Genomic DNA, 17775 nt, shown 5'->3' with positions numbered 1-17775 from the left:
GCAGGCAGCACTTGCCCACAGGCATCCGGCTTGGGTGGTCCTGGGGGGCAAGGCAGCTGTGGAGGGAAGCACCAGGCCCCCACGCAGCTCATGCAGACAGGCAGGCTCCAGCAGAAAAAAAAAGATCTTGGACCGAGCTTGCTTTCCCGGGCTGCTGCCAGGCAGCCTGCACGCCTTCCTGCGCAGCCCCTGAGCTGCATGGAGCCCGGTGCTTCGCTCCGCGGCCCAAGGGCAGCAAACTGAAACTCCTCTTCAGAGTTTTAGTTTGCTGCGCCCCAAGTCATTTAAGGTGCATTATGCCACTGAATTTGCTACAGCGGCTAAAATGAATGTGCAACACACCGCCGACATGTGCAAACACCAACACCATTAAAGCAATGCAAAAGCATTTAACCCGCTTTAAAGTGCTGGGCACACATGCCCCTCATTTCATCGACACACAGCCATGGTCCCCATTCAGCAATCCCTCCTTATTCAGCACAGCACATAAGCATGTGCTTAAAGTTATGCACATATACAAAGGTGCTTTGCTGAACAGAAGTGGACCTCCACACATGCCTAAAGGCTTTGCTGAATTGAGACCTAGAATGAGGTAAATTTGAGAGAGAATACATTTGCACAGGGTAGTAACAAAACATAGAATTATCATCTTACATACAACAAATATAAATGGCTTCTTTGCCTTCTGAAAGAGTTGTTTTCAGAGAAACTATGCAACAAATTACTATATGAAAAAGAACACCTAGAGAGATGGATATTTCTTTTTCCAAAAAAACTAGAGCAGGGGCTTTGAGTATAGACCTAATGTATGAAATCTAGCAAAGATCATCAAGTTTCATACACGTCAAATAGCAGGTCACCTGCTATGGACTTAAGATTTACAGTATAATATGCCCCCATGCCATATATAAACTTAACTGTATTGCAGTATTTCAGAAACACTGGATTTAGAGCACTAGTGCTTTGGGTCTCTTGATATTCAATACCTGGTCATCAAACTGCCTTGACAGGACTTAACCAAAGTTAACAAAATCTTACAAACACTTTTAAGGGGCCATTCTTTAAAAAAAGGCTATGAATTGGATTTAATTGCAGTAAACATCATATGAATGAATGCATGCATGAATGGATGAAGGGCTCTTCAGCTATAAGGAAGTAAATTTTGAGTAACAGAAATACTTTTATTGTTACGTTTTGCTCAGAGTTATAAATCTATCAAGTTCCCAGTCCCAGACAAACAGAAGCTGGATAGCGGGCTTCAGACAATTGGGGTACCTCAACTACGACTATAAAGCTAAACTGGGATATTTATCTCCAATGGTCTAACTAGTAGTCTAATCAGTAAAGCTCTTAAACTTGCAATAATATTTCACTGATGTGTACCAGAGCGTTACAAGTTATAAAATTTCCAATTTAATTTTACTGCATCCCTCAAGCTGTAGTAATTAGAAGACAAACTCACAGGGAAGCTGTTTATAGCTTCAGGGGTGAGAATTTTGAACCTGTCCTGCAGGTCACCCATGTCCTCAGGGTTCCCAGATCTAACAGCTGCCTGCAGACCCAGGAGTTTATTGTAATACTGCAGTAACTCCTCACTCAGATGAAGGGGGCAGATGTAGATGACGTCCACGTTGGCATCTAAAACAAAGGGGCACAGTGTTCATTTTCACAAGCAAGGTAAACTCTGTCGTGAGCTGGTTCGCTGACAATTCCTGACCATTTGCTAACAAACAACTAAAAGCATGCAGGAAATAAAATGAGATTTGTAATTCCCAAACCTTACTGGTTTAACTGCATTTTCTGTGCTTCAGCATTTCTCCAAAGACAGGTCAGCAGTGCAAAGAAATAGCTAGTTTCCAGAATTCAATCTGCAGAACACATCGGGGGCAGAATTTTCAAAGCGTTACAAGGGGATTTAGCTGCGCGACTCTTATTACCATCAATGGGAATTGCGCACTGCTTTAAAAATGTATCCCATTAACTTCTGCAAATTATAAAACTGAGCTATTAACTTTAGAAAGCTGATGAAATTGCAATTTCATACTCTGCCTGGATTCGGCACGGCCTGTTCTTATCCTTGTCCTGTCCACATAAAAGCTCACTGTAGGATGTCATTAATGACTGCTGCAGAGCATGTGTGCATGCAGATTGGCTAGCTAAAAACCCCGGTGTGAAAATCTGGGGTCTTGCATGTGAAACGACTTGGGCTGAGAGACTGTGTGTGTAAACAATTAGATGTGTAAGAGTGTCAGACTCTGGTAATCCTACCATGGAAAACTGGAATCAGTGCGTTTCTGCAGAACGTTAACGTTAAACACTAATGAGTTTGTGACATCAGTGGAGTTTGAGCCTGACAAGGCACTTCGGGGTTTTCAAATGCAAAAAGCACTACTAGGGGCCCTACCAATTCTTACTGAAGTCAATGCAAATCCTTCCATTCTCTTCACTTGGCTTTGGAGTGAAAGCCCTGAAAGGGCCAATGACAAATTATTACTACCTGCAAAAGGGTGGGCAGCAATTAAAAGCTAGGGGGAACGCAGTACAGAGGAAAGTATGAAACTAGTTTTATAAATGACTTAGAGTAAGGAATTCCATTTGTTTCTTTGATTTGGTGCACAACTGCAGGAAAATAACTTGCAAAATAAATACAGGCCAAAATCTCAACTGCGGTATTAAAACAATTTATGCCAGCTGAGAATCTGGCCTATAAACTGAGCTCTGCAGAACCATATAAAGAAGATTTCATTACCGCAGAATTTTGAGAAGTAATTGAGATGAGGGGAAGAGCCTGTTTGATCTCTGGTCGATATGCAATTTCACATTCAATCACTTAATTAGATTTGCAAAAATGCCCTGAAAAGTGACCAGCCTGGACACAGACACTAGTCACCCATCTTCGCTGTGATGATGAAAGAGCCAATCATCTTGATCTAACCTGTCAACTTACCCCTGCAAATGAATAGGATTTTGCAAGCCTGAATTAACTACTGCTCGTACTACCTTACTGACAGCTATCATGTTCTCTTTTGGACATGAGATGGGCTGCATAGACAGACTTTAGAAGTATCCGATCATATTAATATATAATAGAATCACCGTGATAATCTAAAGAAATCAGGGAACCAAATGTGGCAAACATTTTTCCCCTCCATTTGGCACAAATTAAGCATATTACATATGATAATCATTACAGTTCTTTATATGTGGATTTCTTTTAAATTTCAGTAAATAATTTTTTAGCCACAATGTAATCTTCCTGTCACTAGATTCATTCGGTAGTGACCATTTGTGTAAGGCTGGTGTTGTCCCTTAAACTTTCTAACAGTTGAAATGTAACAAATCTATCTTTACAGAAAAATAAAAACTGCACTGTGGAACAAAACAATATGAGTGCCTAGATAATATATAAAGGCAATTACATTATTATTTTAGGCTACTGTAAATTTCTGGAACTAATACCATTTTGTTACAAGCTTACTAAATGGCATTTATGAAATAATAATGATACTGAAATATATATGAATCATGTAAAGGATGTCATTCCAGGAAGCCAACAAAGTTGGGCATTGACAAATTCATATTCTTCATTGCTTTGCTTAAAGGAGGACTGTCATGCTGGGGAAAACTTTCTAATGTATGCTTCTTGCCTCATTTGCTAATTAAAAAAGCTGGTTTAAATAAGGGCTTAGTCATTTCCAGCATCTCTTTTTTTTTCTTCTCCCAACACGACTCTGAATGCAGAGTTGCAGAATTATGAACCTGCTTGTGCAGACTGCTATGCACCGCAGACTACCCAAGCACCCTGCAGGATCATATTGTCTCACTTCACTGCAGAATCAAAAGGAAATCATGTGCTCTCCTTAAGAACATCTCAAGAAGCAGCAAATGGCACAAAAGACTGACCCACTATTATAAGCCTCTTTTGAGCATGTACACTCTCTAAATTCAAGATCACAACAGCAAGGAAATCCTTCCCAGTGTTTCTTCTTTACTTAAGGATGAGAGACAACAGCAAAGAAGAAGGCAGCTGATTGCTCTGACTGTACCTTGGATGTCACACAGCCTTCCCATCTGCAAATTCTGCTGGAGAGCAAAGTCAGACATATTCTCACGAATGCTTTGGGAATAACCTAACAAAAAAAACACACACACACAAGCCCAAGATTGCACCGAAATATTAATCAATATAAAGCTTAACAGGTGTATTAGAGACATCAGATCTTAGATATATTAATTAAATTTTCCTGTTGAAGAAAATCCATTTTCTAGGGTAATCTTACCCCACGGCAAAGAAGTTTATTAAAATAAATAAATAAATAAACAAACCATTTTGAAGTACAAATGTAGAGTGCAGTTCTGCTCCTGTTCGAATCAAAAGAAATCCTACTGCTGCTGCACCCGGGAGGAGAGGTGGGCCCATAGAAGGCCAGCCAAGAAACTGATCTTACTATTATAAAAGCTTCAATCAGTTTACTTTTATTTTTACTGATGGAGTAAAATATCAGGAGTGGGAAAACACACTGAGCATTTTAATGCTGGAGAGAAATGCCCAGTATGTTCCTGTTACAGAACTGTGGTTTACAGGGTTGTGAATAGCTCCCATCCAATATATTGCAAATGCATCTCAAATTCATTATGAACTAACAGCCAAATTTAGGCTGAACCCCTTGGTTGTCTTTATTAACAGGTTGCTGAACCTGATTGCTAAAGAAAATAGATACAGCAAACAGGAAGATCAAAAAACCTTAAAGTTTAATGCTAATAAAATCCCTACTGATATTATATTTTTGTCTTTACAATTTCCAGAAATGTGGCCTTTTGAGCTGTCTAAAATACCCTCATCTCTCTCTCTCTAATGCAATTATGTTTTTTTGCAGCAATGAGGACATAGCATTTCAGGTTTCTAATATGTTACTCCGTATGTAGCATAACATTTGTGAAATAATTTGCTACTTTTATTAATGGACAGCAGCAACATCCTGCCTGTGTATCAGAAAATCTTTGGATAAGGACTTGAACATTATAAATGTGATGAATTCTATAACCAAAAAGTATGTTCCTCTTACTTGGATTTGCAAAAATCTAGAACTCATTCTTTTTGTCCAGACCAACACGGCTACCAAATACATCCCTGATTACTTGGATTTGTGCATATTATGTGTTTTCCTTGAAATGGCAAAGAGAAATAAACATTACCATAATTACAGCTCCTTTCTGACCAAGCAGTCTTTTCTATCACAATTTCCCTCAAAGATAAAAGGCAACAATGTCTCATTGAAGAGCTGGTCCAGAGTACAATGTCAGTGACATCTGATCACTTCGTTAGAGAGGATGCAATGGGTGAGTAACAATCCGTCAGAGCTAGGATTATCTATTCAGAGGTCAGATTTCTATCCGATTACATCCTCATCTTCTAAAAGGCTCTTGAAAATAGCGTGTCTATAGGCACTATAATCTCTAATTGTGCAGACTTTCAAATTCGGCGAATCTTAAAGGAACCTGCTGAAAAAAATTATAATAAACACATAAAATCAATTACTGGTTGGTAGAGCTGTCATTAAATCAATAGGATGTCCAGCCTAACACCGCATGTTTAACAGATACTCTTGGCTGGTCTGTTAACAAGAGCTGGGAACGCTCAATCGCTTCGTTTTCCCATACATTTGCACGGGACTAGCTCCCCACCTCTGCAACTAAAAAGAATGTGTTTGAACTAAAATTCGTTTAAGATTGAAGTGTTATCGTATGGAAAGATAACTATATCAGTGGGTCTGCCAGAGGGGGTCTTGATTAGAAAACTAGTTACAAGTAGCCAGCAGCATTGCAAATGGGATGGCAGTGCCACCCTGTCATGCATGGAAGCACAAAAGGAGATACTAAAATGAAAGGCTGCAAAGATTTAATCCATGTCTTTCTAAAGCAACCCCTAATTTTGGATGCCCCAGATCAAGCACATAACATCAATCAGTCTTGCTGAACCTGGAACATTAGTTTCCATGGAACTATAGTATTAGCGGGTAGTTCAGGAAAATGTTGATTTTAATCTTCAGAACATCTGAATTTCATGGAATGTCTGCAACATAGGGCCCCATTTCACAGATGGGAAAACTGAGGCATCAGGCCTTTAAGCAACTCCCACAAGGTTCCCAGGCAAGTCAGTGGCAGAGCAGAGACTACAGTAAGCTTCCTGACAGCTAGTGCTATTAGTAATCCACTAAGAAGTGGTGCTTTCAGGCATATAAAAGCAGGCTACTAGTTCCCAGAAAAACACCATTTTGTATTTAAGGAGCCAATTTTGGCAGGAAAAACACATGCAGACTGCCATTTGGAAAATGGCAAAGTACTTCAAAGGGCAAGTGTTTAAAGGTGGAGCAAATTTCAGTCAGTTTTATATTGGTGTACTTTGTAAATGCAAAGGAATATTAAACCAGCTACACTATGTTATTGGTTTTTAAACAGGTTACCTAAATGAAAAAAAATATACACCAATTCACCCATACATTTGCCCACTGGCACAACTCCATTTGAGTTCAGTGAAACCAAGACCTCACTCCTCGTGCATCAGCACCTAACAGCTAGCAGCATGTACTACCCCAACAGTCAGTCCTGGCACTTCTCAGGCTCTGAGCTTACCTGGCTGGTGACCAAGCATCACCGATTACAGAGAGACGTTATCTGCTCCACATCCCCCAGCTTAGAACAACTTCGTCCACAACTATAGTGCTCACCTGTCTAGTCAGTCCATTTTGAATTAAACTTGCACTTCCATGGTTGTTCTGAGATGTGCAATTCTGCATTCAACTCATGTGTTACCAAAATATTAGGCAGCTGAATTGCATTTGAAAGAATATGAAGAATTCAAGTGGTTTTGCAGGTACGGAGGAACTAACTGTACCAAATTTAAGGGCCTGGGGCCATGGATGGATCTAGGAGGGGGTTACACTGGTGCACTCGCACATGCCATTGATTCCTGCTTCACCACCCAAAGTTAAAAACCAACTGCTGGCAGTGGCAGCAGCACTTCTAGTCAGGCACTGCCAAGGGAGTCACTTATTTCATGGCTTATTATAATCCACCTGATCCCTTCTAAACTCTTCATTCCATGGGTGTTAACAACCTCTCTTCTTTTTAACGGTTTGCTTTTAATGTCGGCTGCTGTTGGTAATGGAGCTCCTATTTCACAGCCCTGCTGATTGTTTTTAACTCATTCCAATGAATTTATATTTGCTTTTGCTTCAAGCTTAAACTAAATAATGCAGCCTGAGGCTCCCGGAGTATTGGTAAAGCTTCTAGTTTATTTTTAACTGCAGAAAATGATGTGCCGTTTTATATGTGATGATGTATCTCACTATCTGCACCTCCCTTTTCAAAATTCTGGATGCACCCATGGCTGGGGCTTATCCCACGTCAGCTGATCTGCACTAAACGGTCCGTGTGTCTGTTCCATCCTGCAGTACAAGGAGCTATATCAGTTTACTCCTAATTGAAAAAACTCCTTAATAGTCACAGTTCATTTCTGCTTATCAAAGGACACAGTGGGCCTCCCAAGCAGTTACCAATGATCGGTGGATGGGCACTAAATCACCTCCTTGGTCCATTTTTAACTGCATATAATTTGTTTATCATGAGCTCTAGCCAGAGACATACCACTGTTTCAGATTCACAGAATCACTACTCTGTCTGTATGAACAGCCATAGCTAAATAATGCTCCAAAATGAGGATGAAATCAGCCAGGTGGAAGCAATCAGGTCTCCAAAGCCTGCAGTGCTTGAGCACTGTAGAATAAACCCCTCAACTTGCCATAGGCATCATGTGCCCAGGGCTGAGCTGGTCTATGAAAGAAGTTAGTATCTCAGGGTGAGAACTGCGGATCCTTGTGTCCAAGTGCAGCAAGTGGTCTGGTACCAAACGGACACTGAGGATCTGCTTCTCTCACACTACTGTGTGCCTTCACTGGACTTCACTGGAATTACTCCCAACTGACAAGTGAGGGGAGATTACAGCGTAACTGAAAAAGAGAGTACAAGTTGCTGGTAAATGGGCTACTATCTTCTCCCCCATTCAGCGCCCGCCATGATCCACTCCACACTAAATGGCACTTTCTAAATAGGTCTTGCCTGTTTTCATTAGTGCCTGTCCTCAGCAAACAACTCACAAGACTTCTCAGAATTGCCTCTGAAAAACAGAAGTAGGGGTGTGAAGTGGAGAGAGAGCAGAGACAAGGCAGTTCAAGTGTAGGTGTTTTGTGCCTATCGGGAAGAGAGGCAAAAACAGTGGTTAGAGTTCAACCAGCTAATGCTGCCCTATTGTACTGAGCTTGTGTGCTAAAACAGATCTCTTAATTTTACTAAATATACTTAGGACGTCAAGTAGGAAGTCCCAGTATTCAGTTGGAACATCATTTACTTAAGGGGTGAGAGTGTTGGATGGGAGATACTCTCACATTAAACAGCGAGGAGGGTTTAAGATGTGGGAAACAAAGCACAGATGTGTGATGATGCGTGAGGAATGGTGATAAGAAAAGTGATGCAGGAAGCTGCAAAATTAGTATATTATGCAAAGTTTCTGAAAAGCAATGTTACAGAGTAAAATAGTTATAACAAAATAGTAACAGTTTTATTAGGAAATTATATCACAGGAGCTCTCCATTCTCACTGGCTGAAATACTCTTCTTGTATTGAACTAAGCCTTAAATCAAGCAGTAGTATTTGTTACTGTAATGATAAAATATAGCAAAAGTTATATTTATACATTAATTGAATTAAGAGGATTATAAATTCCTAGTGGATAATTTCAGTCCATTAAGGCCTTGCTTGGAATACGTATTAAGGATGAGAAGAGTTATAAGATTTTCGCAAGTGGAAATGAGATGTGAACAATGGCTTAATATTACATGGCTTAAAATGATTTTTTTTGTAAAAATGGATTCATTATTTTAAAACAACCTAATGAAAAGACAAAACATTCTCTTATATCTACAACCCAAATATTGCATTGCCGTATTAATCTACAAGGATTGTGAAAGACTAACGAGACCGCGAACACAAGTAAAATGGACTAAAATTTGCTGGGAGACATGCACAAGGTAACAAGGCTTAGATCATGAAAGAGAAATATATTTTTTAAATTCAATTTTAATAATTTCAAGATTTGTTATAGAAAGAAAGAACGAAAGAAAGGAAAGGAAAGAAAAGGTGCTCCATGAAACACGGTACTTTTTAACTAGGCAGTGTCCTTTTAACTAATCATCTCACTAATTCCACCCCCCACACACCCTCTGGCGCCCTCCCCGAGATACACGCGGAGAACGGGTACTTGACGTGATTCTGAAACATTCCTCAAACCACAACAAGCCGAGAAATTCACAATTAACACAATGGCCACATCAGTGGAAGTCTACCTGCGTGAGAGAAGAATCCGGCTGAAACATGGGGGAAATCCCGATTCCACTGAAGTCGACAGGACTTCAATGGAGTCAGACTCTTACCCTCCAATTTTTGGTTAACAATTCTTCAGAGAAAAAACAACAGTTGTTTAAGAAATTCTTGTCAAACTTGCATTCTTTGGTGATCACTTGCTTTTCCCTGACTTTACAATAAAATTTAGAAATGTTTTATATTGATCAATGACTGGCTTCCTTTGCAAAATTCCCATTGAGCTCAGTCAGAATTTTGCCCAGTACGGAGTAAGGGTCTTTTTTTTTCCATCCTCAGATTATGAAATGCATATTATTTGTTCAGAGTGCTCTAGTCTCAAGTGTAAATAATACATAATTAGGCTTATTTATTCCAACATTCAATTAGGCCAAAAAAGGAGCTGTTTTGGTGCCTTGGCTAGAAGTAATTAGCAGCTGTTTCTCAAAAGTGGCATTACAGTATATATCAGAGAAAAATAGCAATTGGAGAAGATGTTCTGATAAATTGCACAAAGATGGTAGCTGGACATGACTTAGTGATAGGTCAAAAATCGTATGAAAATGTCTTTACAAAATGACACCCATGCAGAGTAGAATAATTAAACATTTCAAAATGTTCCCTCTTTATTCAGTTAAAAAAAAAAAACATTCAAAGGTTCTTAGTTCATGAAACTAGAAAACAACAGGTTTTCAAAATTTGAAATTGAAGCTGTGTTCAAAGTTCTATTAATACCAACCTGGCCAGCTCTGAGCTTTTTCTTATTCTACATAAGTATCTCTGAAAAGCAGCTCCCTCTAAATGCATTCTTAAAAACATTATGTGTATATGCTAGTTTTTCAAAATGGACAAAATATTTGTAGGAATTTGGAATATATCTAAAAAACAGAAGTCTATAGAATGAATCTGAATGTCATTGCATAATTTACATTAAACAAGCATGAATATATATTTTTAGTAATGCCTTATGCATCAGTGTTTTGGTCACTATTGCTTTAATATTTCCCTCTTTGGCTAGTCAAATCATTTACAAGTTCAGATGCTTTCTTAGAAATGAACTTTATTTAATACTGTCTATATTTTCACAGGAAAAGATTCCTTTTTAACGCCCTAAGCCAGTGACTTCTTAAAGAGAGGCAGCCTGCAACATGCATGCAGCATACTGCAAGATCAAAGCCCAGACTCCAGGTCAAATATCAAATGAGAATGGATTTCTTAGTTAACTAAAAGGAGTTACCAAGATGTTTGAAATATTTTCAAAAACTATCTGTGCATTTTGCTGGAAGGAACAGGGCCTCACAACCCAAATACCAGAGATATTTCCCCTATAGTCTAATTTTTTTATATACAAATTCAAAATACAAATAAAAACAACAACAATGCCACTTTAAAAATATTTTACCTGGAAAGGCTGTTGATTTGTGTTTATAAGACTAATTAACCTTAGATATTCTTTGATAATTGTTTTTCTGCATCATCCCCATTTTCAACTGGTTCAAAAGTCTTGGAATTTAAATATTATTATAAAAGCTGTTAATTTTTAAAATTGGAAGCCTCTTATTTAATTTAACTTGCTATGCTAATTCATTTGAGAGTTTAAGATCAATGTGTAATTCAAAACAGTATTTCACTGATTGTATATTTATCTTAAATATAATTAGTAGAATTATTTTCTCATAAAATTTAAGGTTACATATGCCCTAAATATGAGAGACTTGGAAATTATTTACAGTTTTCAATAATTCAAAATCTAAACCAATTCACTTTATGAAATCTAAGCTCTATAAGGTCAATTAATTTGCTACATAAGTGTAAAAAAATAAATCAAATTACAAACATTTTGAAAGCAGTTCAAGTTTTAAGAGATTATCAGTGCATTTTGGAAATTCCCAAGAAATCATATTCTGTAATTTCTAAACACCTACACTTTACCGTTGCTTTGCAGAAAACAGCTTTTAAGTTCCCCAATTCATAAATGTAATTAAATAATTACATTAGTGCTAATTAACATGAAACTGCAGATTATTTAAGCGCAAAAAACACTATTCAACTTCTTAATTATTCTTGTTCACACAGCATTTCCTTTTGCTCAGGCGCCCTAGGTGCAAATAAAGCATCCCATCTGCTCGTAATTAGAACTAAATAATTTCAGAGAATGTAGCTTATCATTTTGACTGCACATTTGATTAAAAACAGTGTACAAGCAATATCCCAGCTTATTGCTGTAACAGCAACAACACACACAGGCCCATGTTCTCCTATCATTAAAGAAGACGGAAAGCATTATCTGTTATTTCAGGGGGAAAAATACAACTTTTTAGTTCATTTCATACAGATGAAAGCGAATTACAGCAAATCACCTCTCCACTGAATAGCAGCCCCCACATAATGACTTTATTTGCTTAATCCCCAAATTAAACGCCGTTTCAAGCGAGGGCCCTGTGTTATTACTCTCATCATGTCGAGAACATTTTCCTGCCGAGACCAATTTGAATAAAACAAGGGGCCTTCCTTGAACTCAATCAAGGAGTCATAATGTGGTGGGTAATAGAGGTTGCTGATAGATTTGCAGGCAAAAGTGTTATACCTAATGATGGGATATGGATAATAGTCCTCCTGGAGGTCCTGATGCGATTCCAGTTGGCTGCCAGATGCTAAAAATCAAGAAGAGCATTGATCAGTGACAGGAAGCTGTAGTGGATTCATCGAGTCAAACTTCAGCTGTTTTTCCACTGTACAGTTAAGCCAGGCATAAATTATATTAATTGATTTAATTACATACTTAAAACATCTTCCCCAATTAATTTAATTAGGTGGCTACATGAAGCTACTGGCAGGGGAAGATTAGAGGCTGCTCACTTAATTAACAGAATATGAATGAAAAAAAAGGGGAAAGCAAACATAAATGAAATTGTGAGCACTAATTAAAAGGCTGTCTCCAAACTTAAATACTTTCTGACAAAGTGGTGACAGCAATGTAGACAAGGGAGGGATTTTTTTCCAGCAAATTAAGTGCCACAAGGTATATATAGGGAGCTAAGGTAATGCAGTTAAAACATTGATTTTCTGACAGAACTACCAAAGTCAACATGAAGGGACATTCTCCATAGAAAAATTACAACAGATTTTGCAGCCACAAAGGCTGAATCACTGATGAAGGATGAAATATGATGCTCGGACAAGTGTACGGTTAAAGGGAAAAAAAATGGAAACAGCTTATTGCAATCAGTCAAGCAAGAGATGTTTAGAAAAGAAGTCCTGCCGTAACAGCTGGCAGCACCGCACACCTTGGCCCTGATGTAAAAATTCTCCAGGTGTCTCCGACGTGATTCCTTCAGGGTCTTTTTTACACGTGCCATGCGAGAATGCAAGAGCCAAGAAATGGCAATCACACCTGATGCCTGCTGCTGCTGCCTGAAATGGATGTAGGCTTTTCTGGCCTGATAGCGCCTCCACATTGCCTGGATCTTTGTGGCAGCCATTTCAGTACCATCTTGCCCTTTGTATCGCCGGCCAGGTTGATTTAAGAGTCTTTTCACAGTGGATCGGTTCTTTATCATGGACAGAATGTCATCTCTGCTTGGCCTCCAGTCAAGTTCAAAATCTGATACAAGCTCCACCAAATTTCTGCTTTTTATTATAGCTAATGGTATGGCGTAGTCCTTGAGCAGCTTCCCAACATGTTTCAAGAGAGAGAGAATACTTCCCCAGGACAAACAGTAGTACTGCTTAAATGCCAGGAAGGCTGGAGCCTTATGGTCTATAGCACCATTGTGAATAGCTATGTCGTAATCCAAAACTGAATTCTGGAAGGACTCAAATGGCATCATTTGTGAGGTCTGTGGAAAGAGACCACAACCACAGATTAAAAAATAATTGCAGTTGCTGACAAATAAGTGGCCAATGTACATTCTCATAGTATCATTTACCACGCAGCTATGGGAAGTTATGGATCTAGAAATGTACTCCTTGTATTGATTTAACATATACATGTCATAACCACAAAGACTGGCCCATATATATCATAAAACCCATTACCAGAAATGTACCCCAGGGGTCATTCAAGACTATTAACATTTTTATAGAAAATATATTAATTGCTCAAGGGATCTACGCTTGATCTTTTTATATAAAAGTTCTGTGGACACTGATATGGTCAGCTGGTCCCACTATAAGTATGATTTACCACGCAAAGATTTTACAACTACAGCAACATTGCCTTCTCATTCACACAATCATGAATGAATGGGTAACCTCCTTCTCTACAAACACACCCTGATCTTCCACCCATGGCTACCTGCAAAGGCCATCTCTTCTGACACCCACCAGAACTTCTGCCTCCATTGGAAGGGTTGGCCTGCAGCTCAGCAACTCTGGTTTTCATTTGACTTCACTATTTTCAAGTATTTTTGCAGATTTTTTTTTATTTAAATTGTTATTATCTAATTCACATCCTAGCTTCCATTTCCAGGGTTGCTTTATTTTTCATCTTCAATTCTCCTCTGGGCTACAGCATGGATCAGCACTCTAATGGCTCAGATGTCTGCAAAGGTCAAGCAAAACTCCAGAACTGTTTGGTATGCAACACTGCAATTCAGTTGCACATAAAGGGAGAGAGATGCCCCTTATGCATAGAGGCTAAGAACAACCATCAAGCCTCAAATAATCAATCAGCCAGGGTCATGCTCCTTTCCCGTTCCCTGTTATAGTGAAACGAGACATTCTGTTTGCCTATATGAACGATGCAAGAATTAGGGGAGAGGCGGCAGGTTCAAAAGTGAAACTGCTATCAGAGGAGGGCTGTCTATTAATTTCAACAGACTTTGGATCAGGCCTTCATATCCTGATTCAAAGATACAGATCACATCCTAAAGCAGATTTGCTGAAGATGGTGCTGAAGATTCGCACAATAAGATCTTGTGGCTGCCACTGCCTACATATCTTTGGCTGAGGTGAGATGCAAAGTGCTACCTCTGGCCCCGGAGTTGGCTGTGTCCACACTCGCTTTGATCTCCTAGCTGAGTCCACGGAGATGTTAGACGGGGGCGGTGCAATGTTACCCTTGTTGGAGAAGCACGTGCCATTGACAGTTGTCTTTGGGTCTGGATAAGTGAAGATGTCTGTGACAGCATCCACCTTCCTACTCATCTTCCCTGTACCAATGCAGAAAGGCAGCACAAGGTTTCATTGCTGAAAGGAAATACTGTACAACTATAGCAAAGTGCAATGTTACCACAATACATCCCATTAAATAACATAAAAAAGATCTCACACTGCTTTGATGCTCCACTAGGTGGCTATTTTCAAGAAATGTCAACAAAATATGGTTCTGGCATAAACAGCATAGCTTTGGGAAGAATACTAGTAAGCCTGAGCGTGCCAAAAGAATTAAGCACAGATTTGTCGCCGTAGAGATTGGGACCAGGTTATAGGAAACCATAATACACTTTTAAAAGATAGTTTTCAAAAGGCAGTGCATCAGCCAACAGTATATCCCATTTCCACAACAATCACAGAATCATAGAAAATCTGTGTCGGAAGGGACCTCAGGAGGTCATCTAGTCCATCCCCATGCACTAAGCAGGACCACCTCCAGCTAGATCAAGTCCTAAGCAATGTGTATATACTGCATCACTTGTAAAATGCTTATCGGCTTCTACTTTGTTTGACTGCACCCCAATGCTACTGCCATAACTCGTGGCCCTTTTTTTTATTTTTGGCCACTTCCATCCATTACGAGATGTTTCGAATTCTAAGGAACTGATCAGAAAATTCCAGTCCCCAGGTTACTGCTCACAGATTTCCTATAGCAAGGGGCAAAGATATTTGCTTGGGGCCTGCATTCTGCTGTTCAGGCCTGCTGTATTTGGTAGTCCTTCTCCACCAGTCAGACCAAAATTTCCTCTAGCTGGACACAGCTCCTCCTGGCATCATACACTCCAGATAAGCAGAAGTCAGTTGAGTGTTGACAGTTACCCATTATTAATACTGAGGGCCAGACTTTGGAAGGGGTTCAAAATTTGGGATTTGACTGACAGTCACAACCAACACTCTGTGCTTACCTGAAACAGGCTTCTTGTGACGTTTGTGAAATTCATGGAGGGGAGCGACTTTGGGTAAAACTGGAGGCGACTCAAGCGTAATCTTTGCTGCCGGTGGGATTAGCCTGCGCTCGATTAGGTTCAGAATACCTATAAAACAAACACATTGCTGAATGATGTGTCTGGTTTCTTGGGGGTAGATCCCCAAAGGAACTATGTGATGCATCACCCAGCCCTAGGTAAGTGGCACCCAGAGTCTCATGTAATCTACAGCCCTTAATTAGGCATCTAGGTTCGACAGGCAAGGCCTCAGAACAGGATTCACAAGAGTGGTCATACCCTACCAGGAAACACATAAGAGCTGCTCCTGGAGGAAGTGACCTCTGCCCTCTTGGGACTCCCCCTGAACCAGCACACCAGCCAGGTGTCGGGCACCTAAGCAACCTCTTTAAGAGCTGGGCAGGGGCAAGTCCTGCATTTGACAGTGTTACTACAGGTTTCTCTTGCTTTATGCGGTATGAGCATTCCTGGAAAATGGCGCATAACTCGAATTCGAATAAAGGGAATCCACTTTACAGGGTAACAAATAGGGATACGTTCCAAGACCTCGACTGTACTGACATGGCATGGCACCACTCCCGGGGCAGCTGCAGCTCCAGATGCAAGGGCACCACCTGCCCTGAGCAGCGGCTGCAGGTGCTGCTGCCGGGCGGCTTCGTGGCTCACAGCTCTCGGGGTGCCCTGCGGACCTGGCACCTGCACCCAGCTCAGACCTCACAGAAAGTATTTTCTTCCTCCGCCTATGGTGTCACTCCCACAATGCACCACACAAAGCAGATGACTGTGGGCTTCCACCACACTGATCGCATAAGAGTGAATTTACCTTGCATGTAACACATTTTTGGTTAAAAAAAAGGGTTATTGCATAAAAGCAAATTCACACATAGAGAACCCACATAAAGCAAGGGAAACCTGTATCACCACTGCTTCCTTGTGGCTTGAGCCCTCAGGCTGTGGTAGACCCTGGTGCAATTTCTTCCTTTGCCTGAGGAGGTTCAAACTGCTAGGACAGTGTCCTACCCGTTACACGATGGGCTACACTGGATGGAGGAACTCCCGCATCCTTGTGTTGAAGCTAGCATGCTAAAATTACAGAAGCAGTGAGATGAGTATGACTGGCCTAGGGGCTAGGGCATTCAGCAGAGTGCTGGCTCATGTGCAGGGGCAGATTAGTTTAAAATACATACAGCTGCCTCATAGCACAGAGTGTCACCCAGGTTACCCCATCCCAGTTACAGTTATGCACCTCATCCCAGTTATGCACACTCCCCCTCTCACCGCCTATCCCAGTCACTGAATCTTCTGCAATGGGACAGCTTCAACAGGAGTACTCAGTGAGCGCCCTGTGCTTAACCTTGCCACCGATCCCTGTCCCCAAGGACAAGGGAGAGGGACAAGGCAAGGGTAAAGGCAGGCATGAGACAGCAGCATGGAGGGCTATGGAGGAGGGGGTGCTGCAGAGGGGATGGGTGGCATGGTGTAGCTATGTGCCTGATTCCTTAGGCCCCCCTGGGATGAACTGGACTTTCACAGGACAGATTCAACCTCTGTGCAGGATGGATCCAGCCTGCAGGCTGTAGGTTGACTCTTACACTGTATCATCCATCATACAGCCTAGTGGTGAGTACTTTTGCATTTTTGGTAGTCTTCTGCCATAGCATACAGTCATAGAAATGAATATATATAAAGAAATGATACACATCCAGTCAAATCTTTCCAATGTTTTAAATGTAACACTTACAATGTAACATCATCTTCTTGGAGAAGAAATGTTGTTTCTTCCCTGAACAAAACTGGAACTAGAGAAGTGGTGCTTTTTGTGATAAATCAGTGGTTTTCAACCTGTTGTCCGCAGATACCTGGGGGCCCGCAGACTGTCTAACGGGCCTGCAAAAGATGGCTATAAATCAATCAAAAGTTTGTAAACACCCACATTTACAATTCAAAGGGATCTGCACCTCCACTAAAAAAAATATTTTTAGGGGTCTGCAAATGAAAAAAGGTTGAAAGCCACTGTGATAAAGCCAACAGAGACAAACTCTGTTTGCCTACAGATTGTGACACAGAAATTAAATAGACTGTATTTGTGCTGTACTATAGAGAAAAACTGTGTGTTTGTGGAACACATCCACAGGAGGCCTCAAATGCCGCTACACAAACACTCGTAGTATGGGCAACAAGCAGGAGGAACTCACCCTCCTGCTGGCTGACACCAGCCCGGACATAGTGGGGATCACGGAAACGTGGTGGGACGCAACGC

At 40.5% G+C, this 17775-nt stretch overlaps 1 protein-coding gene across 4 annotated transcripts in view; it reads right to left on the bottom strand.

Annotated features, from left to right (window-relative positions):
- Positions 1-17775, bottom strand: part of IQCH (IQ motif containing H) — a 110811-nt gene that overhangs the window by 68699 nt on the left and 24337 nt on the right. For all 4 annotated transcript variants that reach the window (XR_002100831.1, XM_019533856.1, XM_019533857.1 and 1 more), the window contains 6 exons: positions 15477-15605; positions 14362-14567; positions 12702-13259; positions 12002-12068; positions 4047-4130; positions 1463-1638 (listed from right to left, as the gene is read on the bottom strand). Coding sequence is in view for 3 of the 4 variants with exons in the window: in XM_019533856.1 (XP_019389401.1) it covers positions 1463-1638; positions 4047-4130; positions 12002-12068; positions 12702-13259; positions 14362-14567; positions 15477-15605 (1220 nt within the window). In the remaining variant the exon portion in view is untranslated. The remainder of the gene's footprint in view (positions 1-1462; positions 1639-4046; positions 4131-12001; positions 12069-12701; positions 13260-14361; positions 14568-15476; positions 15606-17775) is intronic.

This window comes from Crocodylus porosus, unplaced genomic scaffold, assembly GCF_001723895.1.
Source record: "Crocodylus porosus isolate Cpor-Errol unplaced genomic scaffold, CroPor_comp1, whole genome shotgun sequence".
NCBI classification, from domain to species: domain Eukaryota; kingdom Metazoa; phylum Chordata; order Crocodylia; family Crocodylidae; genus Crocodylus; species Crocodylus porosus.
This window is presented reverse-complemented; position numbering and strand designations above follow the sequence as displayed.